Raw genomic sequence first — 14,563 nt, 5'->3', positions numbered from 1 at the left:
CAACAAGGTCCCTATGGCACAGGGAACTATATTCAATATAGTGTAATAAATCAAAATGGAAAAGAAAGTGAAAAAGTTGTATAAATGAAACAATTTACTGCACACCAGAAACAAACACATTGTAAATTCACTACACTTCAACTTAAAAAAAAAAGAATAACATGTTCAAGGACAGGTGGTCTTCAAGAATCTTTTACTTCACAAATTCACTCAGTGATCATTCAGAACATGTTTTTAATACTTACAATCTTCATGGTACCAAATACCAAGGGTACGACTGACAGCCAGAAATACACATCTATGATCTTATGAAACAGATATTCAAATAGGTAATCATGAAAGTGTTACTCTAATTGATTAAAGCAGCAAGTCTAGTTCTTCAACGACTTGTGGTCAAGCTACAAGAATATACACATAAATGTCATGGCCTGTTCATAACTGATCTCCCAGTCACTTTCACAAAATAACAGCACTTGCAACTGTAGAAATACATGAAAGCTGGTCTAGCCTAGTCTGGGCTTCTAGTTTTTCTGAAGGATACCATGCCATTTTGCCATGCTATGTATTTACTCTCACTGTTTCCTCATCCAGGAACTAACTCACTCCTCCTTCTTATACCACCTCCTCTCCCTCCTCATCTTCATTTCTTGAAATCTTAGCCAAGTGAGTGAGCCCCAAAGTCACCTGGACCATGGTGCTTCTCGCTCCATTGGACTTAACCATCTCTCTCACATTTTAATGCAGTGTCTTGATTGTATTACTATTTTTCGGATTTAAGGCACTTTAGAGTCCCTTATATTGGAGAAGGAAATGGCAACCCACTCCAGTGTTCTTGCCTGGAGAATCCCAGGGAAGGGGGAGCCTGTTGGGCTTCCATCTATGGGGTCACACAGAGTCGGACACGACTGAAGTGACTTAGCAGCAGCAGCAGAGTCCCTTATACTGCAAGGAGATCCAACCAGTCCATTCTAAAGGAGATCAGTCCCGGATGTTCATTGGAAGGACTGATGCTAAAGCTGAAACTGCAATACTTTGGTCACCTCATGCGACGAGTTGACTCACTGGAAAAGACTCTGATGCTGGGAAAGGTTGGGGGCGGGAGGAGAAGGGGACAACGGAGAATGAGATGGCTGGATGGCATCACCGACTCTGTGGACATGAGTTTGAGTGAACTCTGGGAGTTGGTGATGGACAGGGAGGCCTGGCGTGCTGTGATTCATGGGGTCGCGGAGAGTCGGACACGACTGAGCGACTGAACTGAACTGAACTGAACTGATTCCTTCTAAAGTAACTACAGATGTCTATCTCCCAGTTCATAGTCTCCCTACCACTTTGCCTTCATTTGTTTTTACTTTTCGGCTGTGTCACACAGCATGTGGGGTCTTAGTTCTCCAAGTAAGGATCAAACCCTTGGCCCCTCCGTTGGAAGTTTGTAGTTTTAACCACAGGACTGCCAGGAAGTTCCCAACACTTTGTCTTGCATGGATAGGCACTTGAAGATTTTGTGTCGAACAAATCAATAAATGAATAATAGTCAACAAAAGAATTTGAAAGTTGACTTTCCTGAGCTTCATTTTTTACAATTTCCAATTACTTTGCTGAGAAGTAAACATATTCAGAATCCATTATTGCAAATAAAAGATGTCTGTCTAATCCGTTTGAAGCAATATTCCAATAGAACATTGAGAACATCAGCAGTAGTGATGAGGGAGCAGTATAAGTTGGGGCATCTGGTTATCTATGTTTACAGAAGCATGCCACAAGCCTAGTTTCCATGAGGTTGTAGTTAATAAAACTAAGGTGACCCCAGAGGGTCACTTGCTTTCTCAGGGCCATATATGCTTTAATGCTGGTTAAAATCTGTTAAGTGTTTAAAATTTAAGTATCACTTAAATACAAAAGGCCAGGTTGCCTAGCATATTTAATCCTTTTAACATTTTTGTATCAGACAATGTTAAAAAACCGAAGAAAAGCAACAAAATGCTGTCTATATCAAGCCTAACTTTTAAATAAAGAATTTGGAAACCTTTGAAAGAAGTTAAATGTTAGTTTATTTTAGGCTTCAAAAAAGACCCATAAATAATATGAGTCATTTAAAGTAAAATTACTCCTAAAATATAAGAGAAATCAATCAAAGGAAAAGGATAAACAAAATATAAAGTTCTCAAAGGAAAGGATGAATTGGAAACAAGATAGAACTAAACAGTTTATAAGGGAAAGAGAACCAACATAAGAGAAGAAGTAAAAAAAAACAGAGGAGAAATTTCAGAATTTTCTAGTTGGGAGGGAAGGGTGAGGAAGTTAAAAAGAAACAGGGGTCATATTTCACAGATCTCCTGAGTTTTGTTTAGTTAGACATTTCAGCATATCTCCAAGGAAAAGACTAGGGGAAGCACATACCACTACTTTAATTTTTCTTCTTTGGACCACATACCAGGGAAGAGACCCCTGGCTCAGCCCCTCCGGGCACATTTCCCTGTCACATTTCTGACCATAAATGTACAGTAGTTGAATACTGTAAAAATTTAAGGGAGATTATTTAGAGGTATGCTTTTCTGTCTACATTTACAATGATTGAACTCTGAAAATCTTTAATGACAGTCTCAAAGCCTTTATGGAAAATATCCTGTAAGTCAAAGTATTTTACTTGCCTATGAATATTTAAAACATCAGCATTGTAATTAAAATCTATGGAAAAGTCTGGATTAGGAGGGGTTGGGAGCAGATGTCTCAAACTTGTCTGTAACACTTTCAATAAGAGCCTTCCTTTTCCAGCTCAAGATCTGAGGCACGTGAAACCTTCAGTAGACAGACTCTGGAATATATTTGATTTGTGTCTGTCAACTTCACTCCACATACACAATCTTTGGAGTAACAGCACTGGGCATGGTCTGATTCTCAGGCTACAAATCTGGTTGTAGGTAAAACAATGTTACCATGAAGTCCAATTGCATCAGTAATGATCCTCCTTGAAAAAGACCCAGGGCAGACCTAACTTTTACTTAACTCAGCAGTTTATTAAGCAAGGCTTTAGTGTAATATAGCAAGGAGAAATGAAGGAGACGGATTCTAGGGCTGATGTTTCTATTGCTGGATCCTGTAAAAAACTAAAGATAGTAAACTAAAATAGGTCACATTCTCTAATAAATCATCACTTTTAAAATCACCCTCTGCAGCCATGATCCTACTATTTTCAGGTGTGGAGCAAAAGCATAAGTTAGGCAGGCTCACTTGGTAGACTTCTGAATATTTTGAAAGTACTGATCAAGGTAACAAATCATTAAAGGATGTTTTATCCTCCTGCTGTGACAAATATAATTTTAAATGACCAGGAAGTCTAGATTTGAATTTAAAACTTTGGACTCCGAGTGACCAAAGGTGAACAAAGCTTTGCGTTCCCTGACCTCTTGATCAAACAGGCCAAAACCCTTCTCATCATAGTGTTCGTGAACTCTCATTTGTTTGCCCAAATGCCTGCCCTCCAATTTTTTCGCCAATCACATTTTCCTGAACGTTATGATTGTAGCTAGAATTTGCTCACTGTTTGACACTCAGTGTGTAGCGACACGCACTTGATGATATTACATGTGGACTACTTATCGTCATTCAGCTGCAAGCCTCAGGAAGCCACCTCTGCACCTGATTACCATTTTATCTCTAGCATTAAGCCAAGCACATAGCACATCCTTATTCAACGAGTACTTCAGAGCATAAAAAGAACTTCTGAAGCTTCTCAGAAAAGATTTCCTATAGACCTGTGTAGTAAGAATGCCACCTGCTGTATCAGTAAACAAAGGTCCTTGCAGCCGCCCCAATCAGCCCCAAGGGAACTCAGGGTGGAAACAGGATGCCTCCCTATCAAACTATCAGCCGCTGCAGCCATCCCACCCCCAGAGCAGTGCACCCAAGGAGACTCTGGATGAGAAGGTACAGGATACTGGCCCCCCAGATAGCTGAGGTGGATATCAGAGGAATGATTTCAATTAGCCCAGACTCTTGCATCTTCCCATACATAGAAAAGCACTGAATTCACTAACTTGAGATGTCTTGCTTTCTTTAATTAACAGTAATCCTTTGAAGTTCCAACTACCTGGTCTTTCTTGCAAAAAAAATTCTGTATATCCTGGCTCCCCCTTTACCTCTTTAGAGCAGTCCCTTAGTCATATAACGATGAGATGGTTGGATGGCATCATTGACTCAATGGACATGAGTTTGAGTAAATTCCGGAAGTTGGTGATAGACAGGGAGGCCTGGCATGCTGCAGTCCATGGGGTCACAAAGAGTCAGACACAACTGAGCGACTGAACTGAACTGAACTTAGTCATTAAAGAGGTTGTATCATTGGAAGGACTGATGCTAAAGCTGAAACTGCAATACTTTGGCCACCTCATGCGACGAGTTGACTCACTGGAAAAGACTCTGATGCTGGGAAAGGTTGGGGGTGGGAGGAGAAGGGGACGACCGAGAATGAGATGGCTGGATGGTATCACCGACTCCGTGGACATGAGTTTGAGTGAACTCCGGGAGTTGGTGATGGACAGGGAGGCCTGGCGTGCTGTGATTCATGGGGTCGCGGAGAGTCGGACACGACTGAGCGACTGAACTGAACTGAACTGAATCCCAGGCCTAAGTCCTCAGTTTTGTCCACCAAGTAAAACATAACTCTCAACTTTTAGGCTGTGCTTTTCTAAAATCAACAAATCTCTCCCAGAAGTGATCCTGGAGCTGTTGTCTTTTGACCAAATATTACAATATGTTAAGCTCTAACTCGATAACATCTTCAGCATATTTTCGTGAGTCTTTTGTTCCATCCTCATCCTCCTCTGTATTATGGTAGGTCATTTGTCTGTTTCCCTATCACGTGCTTTGATATATATATATATTTTAAGTCAAGTTTTTAGATATTCTTTGACTATGCTAATATTCATTCTTCTTTAGTGTACAGGTCTATACATTTTTACAAATTACATAGCTGTGTAACCTCCGCCACAGTCAAGACATAGATCCACAGCACTTCACACATCACTTTCTTTCAATATTGCTATATTACAGTTGTGCTGCTTATTTACATACAGGCCTTCAACACAAGAATAAAAACCCCAGGAGCAGGAATAGGGCTTAAGTTTTCTTTACTTACCACAGTCATTACAGAGCCTGACAATAAGTGCATGTTGTTTATAAATCAATTAACTAATCAATATATTGCTCTGTCTTATAGAATGTACCACTTGCACATCGTGTGTATAAAATATTACACTGGTTAAATCCCACAAAAAGTTGTAACTCTCAATATGTACAACCAGTACAACAAAATGTACAAAATTCAGTGCTTACCATCTCCTGTTTCTGCACAAAGTTGTAAGCCCAAATTGTTCTGTGGATTAATCACCCAGTGATTGCTGGTCACAGTGATATCAAAGACAAGCCAACCCACATCGAGAGCTTGGGTCTTCCTTGTGTCTAACAAGAATAAATCTGCATCCCTAAGGAGAAAGAAAACAACAACAAAAACAGTTACAGGTTTGAATGAATATCATCATTCCCTACACTTAAGTGAGAACACTATAAAACCACTCTTAAAATAACAGGAGTCAATTAAGGAACAGGAGAACAAATGACTCAAGTGATGAGTAATAAGATACAGGACGTTTTATTGCTAGAATCCCATCCCAAATCTGCTGCAGATTAGGAATATCTGAAAGTAATTTCCATTTTCCTGTTCTTCACTGTTAAGTTTCCTCTACAAACTGACTTAGTGGTCTTGATTTAGTCCCTGATAATCAGTATTTCCCCAAACCACTACCTGTAAGGAACAGTACACTGGCAAGTTCACGAGCAACTGTTGAACTGAATAGAGAGGAAGTGAAAGCAGCTGCTCCAGTCTGGGTGGCTGTGAATTCTCCTTGGAGATGGAGGGCAGGCAGTCTGTGATGCAAGCCTTTCAGAGATCACTTTCTCTTTTAGAGATCATTTTCCTCTCATTTCCACTTTATTATACTTTTCCCCATTTTTATTTCATTTTATGTTTTTGTTATATAATTATTTTATTGGTACCAGAGGACAAAAGCAGGTCACTAAATACATCATTGGATTAAGAGAGAAGTCCCGTAGATTGGGGATTCCCTGGTAGCTCAGTTGGTAAAGAACCCATCTGCAATGAAGGAGAACCCGGTTCAATTCCTGGGTCAGGAAGACATGCTGGAGAAGGGATAGGCTACCTACTCCAGAGTTCTTGGGCTTCCTTGGTGGCTCAGCTGGTTAAGAATCTACCCATAATGCTGGAGAACTGAGTTTGATCCAGGTTGGGAAGATGCCCTGGAGAAGGGAAAAGCTATCCACTCCAGTATTCTTGCCAGGAGAAGTCCATGGACTGTATAGTCCATGGGGTTACAAAGAGTCAGACATGATTGAGCAACCTTCACTTTTCCCATGGATTGAGCAAATCAATCAATATAATACACCACATTAACAAAATGAAAAATGAAAACCATATGATTATCTCAATAGATGCAGAGAAAGCCTTTGACAAAATTCAACACCCATTTATGATAAAAAAAAAACCCTCCAGAAGGCGGGAATAGAAGGAACATACCTCAACATGACAAACCCACAGCAAACATTATCCTCAATGGTGAAAAATTGAAAGCATTTCCCCTAAAGTCAGGAACAAGACAAGGGTGCCCACTCTCACCACTACTATTCAACATAGTTTTGGAAGTTTTGGTCACAGCAATCAGAGCAGAAAAAGACATAAAAGGAATCCAAATTGGAAAAGAAGTAAAACTCTCACTGTTTACAGATGACATGATCCTCTACACAGAAAACCCTAAAGACTACCAGAAAATTACTAGAGCTAACCAATGAATATAGTAAAGTTGCAGGATATAAAATCAACACTCAGAAATCCCTTGCATTCCTATACGCTAATAATGAGAAAATAGAAAGAGAAGGAAACAATTCCATTCACCGTTGCAATGGAAAGAATTAAATACTTAGGAATATATCTACCTAAAGGAACAGGTATGTTTTAGAATGATCTCCACAGTGTTACTGTTACTAATATTTATCAATCTTAACATTAGTATTAACTTTACAAATGTATGAGTATCTGTATAATGAATTATTTTATTATTTCCTTGCTATAGGCAGCCTCTGAGGCAAATGCTACATATTTTTGACATTTAATCTTTTTCTAAATTTATTTTTTCAAAATATAGTTGATTTACAGTGTTCTTTTAATTTCTGCTATATAGAAACAAGACACGGTTATACATATCTATATATATTCTTTTTCATATATTATTGTTCATATTATTTTTATATGTTTATATATCAGTTCAGTTCAGTTTAGTCGCTCAGTCGTGTCCGACTCTCCGCGACCCCATGAATCACAGCACGCCAGGCCTCCCTGTCCATCACCAACTCCCGGAGTTCACGCAAACTCATGTCCACAGAGTCGGTGATGCCATCCAGCCATCTCATTCTCGGTCGTCCCCTTCTCCTCCCGCCCCCAACCTTTCCCAGCATCAGAGTCCTATCTCTATCTATATTCTCTTTCATACATATATTCTTTTTCACATTATTGTTCACATGTTTATATATATCTCTATATTCTCTTTCATATATATATTCTTTTCCACATTATTGTTCATATGTTTATATGTATCTCTATCTATATTCTCTTTCATATAGCAAGACCCTGCTATAAAATAGGATCTTTCTGTTCATCCACCCTCTATATATCAATAGTTTGCATCTGCTAATTCCAAATTCCCACTCCATCCCTCTGCCATTCCCCCTCATTCTTGGCAATCACAAATCTGTGCTCTATCTGACATTTAGTCTTTACAGTAGATCTCTTATATTAATGAAATTGAGGCTCAGAGAGTTTGGTGGTAAAAACAAAGGAAATCCGTCAAAGTAGAACAGAAATATACTATTATGCATTGATGCTGAACTTGGCAGCATGTCATTCATATGAGGAAGATCAGAGCTATGTCATAATAAGTTCTGCTCTATTGTTCTATTATATTTTCCATCAATCTGTATCTTAGAAGTCACTTCAAAGATGGCTTACAAAATTTAAACAATTAATTTTTGAATAAAATCATGTACATTTATTAGTTCCTTAGAAAAAAAGTCACCCATGATCATTAAAAACTGAACTGTAAAAGAAGTAAAGAATCTCAGTCAATATTTTAGAGGCTATAGCTCCATTTCTTTACTTAAATTTGATTTAACCATCCTTCCATTAACCTAGAGAAGTTAAAATACATGTATTAATGTTACAATCAATTTTGACCAGCTACCATACATCCAAAAATTCAGCTTTCATTCTTCTTCACAATTTTCTTACCAAAGAAGGGTTACAGACACTTTTTCACATCCAATACAGGACACAGTTTGAGTTACTGCAGATATACAACAAGCATATAATACAATGCAATGAAAAGATTAATTTGTTCCCAGTTGATTTTAAGGATCTATCATACTCACACTGTGGTTGAACAAAAGTAAAATTCTCCCTGCCTCTCGTAACTTGAAAAATCTACCAAATAAACAGAATCTAAGAAAATACTGATTATCTTTACACTTTTGATATATTTTAAAACTATCTTTGAGACTGTTATCTTGGAATTAATTTAATCACATCGCTAACTTCCTAAGAGAAGGATCCACCATGTAGTTTTGAAACTACTCAAGTGCTACCTGATTTTATTTGAAATATGGTAAAGGTGTTCTAATAAACCCTGCAAAGCATTACCAATCCTTGGCATGATATAAATAAACATTTGAATAACAGAACAAAGAGGTAAGTTCTGAGAGCAATTTCAACTAGTTAACAAATACCTTTAGGTGAAAGTGAAGTGAAAGTGAAAGTCGCTCAGTCATGTCTGACTCTTAGTGACCCCATGGACAGTACAGTCCGTGGAATTCTCCAGGCCAGAATACTGGAGTGGGAAGCCTTTCCCTTCTCCAGGGGATCTTCCCAACCCAGGGATCGAACCCAGGTCTCCCGCATTGCAGATGGATTCTTCACCAGCTGAGCCACAATGGAAGCTTTATCTTTAGGTAGTTATTTATTATTTTTAAATTGTGCTTCTTTCCAGAAAAAAAGAATTCCCAAACTATTAACATTCAAGTCTCAAAACTTTTAAGTAAGTCTATGAGGAAATTAGTTTCAGTTTTAAAAATACTTAGAAAACGCATCAGCCAACAGATCCAAGCAAAGCCTAAATACTTGAATTTCTGTGATGCAAATCGCAAGTCATTGGAAGGTAAACCTAGGCAAATAGTATGATTTGGAAAATCTATATATTTCTAGTTCACCTCTGAAAAGTTATAAACATTCAGTTACCTTCATAAGCTTCATTGTTTCCTATTCTTGAATAAAGCTATTTTATTTTTGACCCTTAACTTCTATTTTTAAATTTCTCCTCTTTCTTTTTGCATAAAGAAATCTTCTGCTTTAACTACAGACAAGAGAATATGCTTTAGGAGAATCAAGTCTATTTTTAACAAACACAATGTTAATAATTACAGAATTTTCAGTCATACAGCAACTCTCATAACAGCATTTTAAAAATAAATTCCTATCCATTCTATAGAAATCGAGATGCGATTTCTTTAGAAGTATAAAATTACTCCACTAAAGAACAGCACTTATCTCCCTGGAAATAGCAGAATATTTTGAATTATCTCTTTAAAGACTACTTTAAAATTACCTCTTTAAAGAATATTTGAGTTCTCTCTTTAAAGACTTTAAAGTTTCCAAGTAATGTGACGTTCAGAGGTACTAGAGGCTAGAACTTCAACATATGGATGGGGGAGAGAGGTGAGCAGAGTCTAACCCATAATCCAGGGCAGATTTGTGTCAATGTATGGCAAAACCAACCAATATATTAATGTAAAGTAATTTGCCTCCAATAAAAAAAATAATAATAATAAAAAGAAAAAAAATTTAAAAGGCGGGAATAATCCTAGATGTGAGCATTCAGTATTGACATTATAGCAATTATCAACACTGAAACAGCTTTCAAAAACTAATACATGGAAGTCAATTTACATTGACCAAAATAACTCAAAATGACTAAAATTTGTATTTTTCTTTTTCAGGTAAAATTTGAACCTTTGTATTGAGTATGATATAGATTAGCATACAAATTCCTCATAAAGCTAAATTAAGCTATCATGCAGTTGTTAAATATAGAGTCACACAGAACAGATAAAGGATTTGCAGCACAGATAGAAATATTAGATATGAAATATATAGATACATTAAATGTAATTACTCACAGGTGAAAAATAATATGTAAATGTGCAGATACAGTTAGAGTTCAGTACAAACACATGTGAGCATGTCTTACTTCATTCATGACCAGAGGTTTAAACATGTCTATTCATGGGAAATTGGTGGGCTTGTAAATACTGCTTTAGAAGAATACACTTTATTTTACTGACAGTGGAAAGGTTTTTGTAAATGTGCCTTGGGAGTCGTGAAATACCAAAAGCATAGGAACTTCAACTAAGGACTGAGAAGCAAGAGCCAAATTCAGTAAAAGTTGAATTATCATCATCCTAAAACCACACATCTGAAAATAGTCTTACATATCTAAGACGATGACATTGGGCTTCCCAGGTGGTGCTAATGGTAAAGAACCCAACTACCAATACAGGAGACACAGGAGACATGGGTTTGATCCCTGTCAGGAAGATCCCCTGGAGTAGGAAATGGTCACCCACTCTAGTATTCTTGCCTAGAAAACTCCATGGACAAGAGGAGCTGGGAGGCTACAGTCCATGGGGTCACAAAGAGTTGGATATGACTGAGCATGCATGCATATCTAAGACTATGACATTAGAAGAGCTAAAACAATTTTTATCATCTTTATATAAATGTCAATGTATTATAATGAAGTAAATACGGAGTTAGGGAGCAGACAGAGCTTGAACAATTAAGGAATTCCTCAGCCTCAGTTTCCCCATGCATAAGAAAAGTATGATAGTCCCTGCCTTAAAAGAGTGTGTGAAGACCAAATGTAATATAATCTGGATCTCTGTTTGGAAGACAGGAAAATTATAGTTGAATCTTTTGCCACAAGAGGAAAAAATGAAGTTGAAAACATCAAAAGGAAGTAAAGTTATTCGTGTAATCGACAATGAGATGGTGAAAGATAAATAGTCTTCATACTGTTACAGTTTCAATCATATGTGCGCATGTATATGTGTGTATACACATGGATACACACAGATAGGTATACAAATAGAGAGAGAGAAAGAGAGAAACAGAGAGAAGATGAAGAAGTAGCAGTTATCCAGGAGCATAAGCATTCTACTGTCTAGCCAAAAAGCTCTAAATCTGGTCAAGAAAAGCTTTGGGAAACTTTCTGGAAGATACAGAGATACATTTCCAGGCAAAAGTTAAAATACTCTATTTCCATGAGGCAAGAACCTTACAGAGCACAGTGACATCTCCACTTTTCCCAAACTTTCCCCATTATAACTTTTGCAACTCCTTTCATCTCCTGTGTCTCTGAATAGCTTACCATGACTAGTAGAAATGTAATGATGACCATGTAAGAAGAAAGCATACATCTTTTTCTGGGTATCCAACGAGAAGTACACGCCATCCGAGGAATGTGACACACACAGTTCAAGCACGGGACATATTAACAATGGATGCAAATGTTATCCTCTGGAGTTTATAATGTCGATAGTTTCTATCATGAGCAACTTTAAAAGTGTCAGAATTTGACTTTGGTATTTTCAGATGGTAATTGTTTTTTCTCCCAAGACAAATAAGCAATAATAAGCTTCTGTAAATCTCACAGAACACCCATTTTCAGATTATCTAATTCAATCCTGTGTTTACACTGAAAAGGTATAGATGCAAACTGGTAAAATAGTAATATAATATGGACTTGAATGGCAAAAATGGAAAACCAGCTGAATTCCCACTGTGAAAATTCAACCACTTTTCTCTTTGAGATTTTTTTAAATTGTCAAGATACTGATAATATTAGTAGGTTTCCTGGCACTACACCATTTCATATCTTTCCCTTGCAGAGAGATCTGTACATGGGCTACCGAATACACACACACACGCACAGCACAAGAGAGTCCCTCACTCAAGAAACAAAGAAGTGAGAGTATTACATACACAAACCAACTACTTTTAAGTTCCCTAATGAATGAATGATATACCCAGTTCAAGTTCTTAAGAATTCTTCTACATTATGACTTTTATGACCCCAATGCATATGAAATAGTCAAGGGAAAAAAAATGAGTTTTTAGGGCATGAATTATTTCCATTTTTGGCTTTATAATGTAAATCTACAGCTAGAGCAGCATTTCTCGACCTCAGCATTATGGACATTTTTGACCAGATCATTCTCTGTTGGGTAGGGGTCCCTGTTTATGGCAGAAGTTTTAGCAGCATCTTTCGTTACCCCAGCATTACTACCAGTTGGATGGCAGCGGTCCTCCACCCTCACCAACAGTGAAACCCAAAAATGCCTCCAGACATCACTAAACGTCTCCTGGGGGTGAATCCCCTCAGTGGAGAACTGGAGCTAGAGCTTGATCTCTGCAAGTGCAGGAACACAAGTCATGCTTGGGTGCTGCCCTGTATTCTCAGAGCCAAGGGCACCGCCCATCTGAGTGTTATTTCCACTGCTCTCAACAGCCCATGAAATCCCCCGGGTGTTACTGTCAGTGTGCATCCTGAAGTACGTCCACAGAAGAGTCACAAATCCTAGAGAAGCAGCGGGGGAAGATGATGTCAATGTGAAACTGACTGTGGATTGGAATGATGACAGCTCAACTAAATATATCCAAGTAGGGAAGGTGGCGAATGACAGCCAGCAGGCCTGCTTAAAATGTTTTCGCAATGGGACACAGACATTTATATTCACAGTAGAACATTAGGAAGGGGTTGAATTCTACACAGCACATTTTATTTGGGGAATATACAAATGTATATATTTGTGAAAAACATTAACTCAAGGAAAGCACTTAGCACAGTGCTAGACACACGGTGAGTACCCCTTAAGTAGACAAGTGCTGCGTGCTTAGTAGTAGGACTAGTGGCATTGTTCTTACCATTTAATTATTCAATTCTTTATGTACTTAGACATGTCAATGCTTAGGAATATTTCTCTTAGGATCTCTCTCATCTCTCTCCCAACCACCACCCCATTCTTTCTATATAAAGAAATTTCTCATACACTGTTGGGGGGAATATAAGTTGGTAAAGTCATTGTGGAAAAGGGTATGGAGGTTTCTCAAAAAGCTAAAAATAGATTTCCATATGATCCAGCAGTCCCACTCCTGGGCATATATCCAGAAAAAAATTGTAATTCAAAATGATGCGTGTGCCCGTATGTTCACAGCAGCACTATTCACAATAGCCAAAACAAGGAAACAATCTACACATCCATCGATAAGGGAGTGGATAAAGAAGATGTGGTACCTAGATACAATGGAATACTACTCAACCGTAAAAAAGAACAAAATTGTGCCACTAGCAGCAACATGGATGACTCTAGTGAATATCATACGAAGTGAAGTAAGCCAGAAAGAGAAAGACAAATCCACATGATATCAATCGTGTACAGAATCTAAAATATGACACAGATCAACCTATCTATGAAACAGACTCACAGTCACAGAGAACAGGTTTGTGGTCGCCAAGGTTGAGGAGACTTCGGGGGGAGGGAAGGAGTGGAGTTTGGGATTCGCAGATGCAAACTGTTATATATGGGATGGATAAACAACAAGGCCCTCCAGTCTAGCACAGAGAACTATATTTAACATCCCATGATAAACCATAATGAAAGAGGATACAGAAACTAATACACACACACACACACATATACTACACATAACTGAGTCACTTTACTGCACAGTAGAAATTCACACTATATTGTAAATCAGCTATACTTCAATAAAGAGTCAAAAAAATATACTTAGACATTAAAAAAAAGTTCTTACTCATTTTCAAAGGCCCAATTCAAGAGTAAAAGCCTCCAAGTGGCTTTCCCCAAGGTTCTTCACCCTCCCACATGAAGAATTAATTACTCTCATTTGTATTTCCACAACGCGTAGTACATACTTACATCATACTGCTTAGCGCATTGTTTCACAGTTATTAAAGCCTGTGTGTGGCAAGCCCACCTCAACCCCAGCCTCAGGCTATGAGCTGTGGGGATCTGACTTCCTCACCTTGTGTGCCCTGTGCTGGCCATGTGCAAGGTGCTCAGCAAAAGCCTGGTCAACTCAGATGTATTATCTGGAAAATTCAATCATGTGGAAACCTCATTTCCCAATAATGCCAGATATATGAGGTGTGACTGAAAAGTGATGCTTTCTATACAGAATATGAGGCTGTCTGCCTCACACGAAAAGATTAAATAAGTGAAATGATGCAAAGCATGTTAAATTTTTACCAAGAAAAATAGAGATTTGGATAAATATCAGAACACTCTTTTAAATGACACACATTTAAATAGAAGTATGAATAAATGAAGGAGGTGGGAGATGATAGGAATAAAATATATAATT

General features: G+C 37.9%; 1 protein-coding gene across 1 annotated transcript in view; it reads right to left on the bottom strand.

Annotated features, from left to right (window-relative positions):
- The window catches only part of BMP5 (bone morphogenetic protein 5), a 142,233-nt gene that overhangs the window by 40,385 nt on the left and 87,285 nt on the right, over positions 1-14,563 (bottom strand). The window contains exon 3 of the mRNA XM_055406807.2: positions 5,335-5,483. Within this exon, the coding sequence (XP_055262782.1) occupies positions 5,335-5,483 (149 nt within the window). The remainder of the gene's footprint in view (positions 1-5,334; positions 5,484-14,563) is intronic.

This window comes from Moschus berezovskii, chromosome 23, assembly GCF_049115385.1.
Source record: "Moschus berezovskii isolate FMDL1 chromosome 23, NW_MosBer_1.0, whole genome shotgun sequence".
NCBI lineage: Eukaryota > Metazoa > Chordata > Mammalia > Artiodactyla > Moschidae > Moschus > Moschus berezovskii.
The sequence above is the reverse complement of the archived record's forward strand: the minus strand, read 5'-3'. Positions and strand labels throughout refer to the sequence as shown.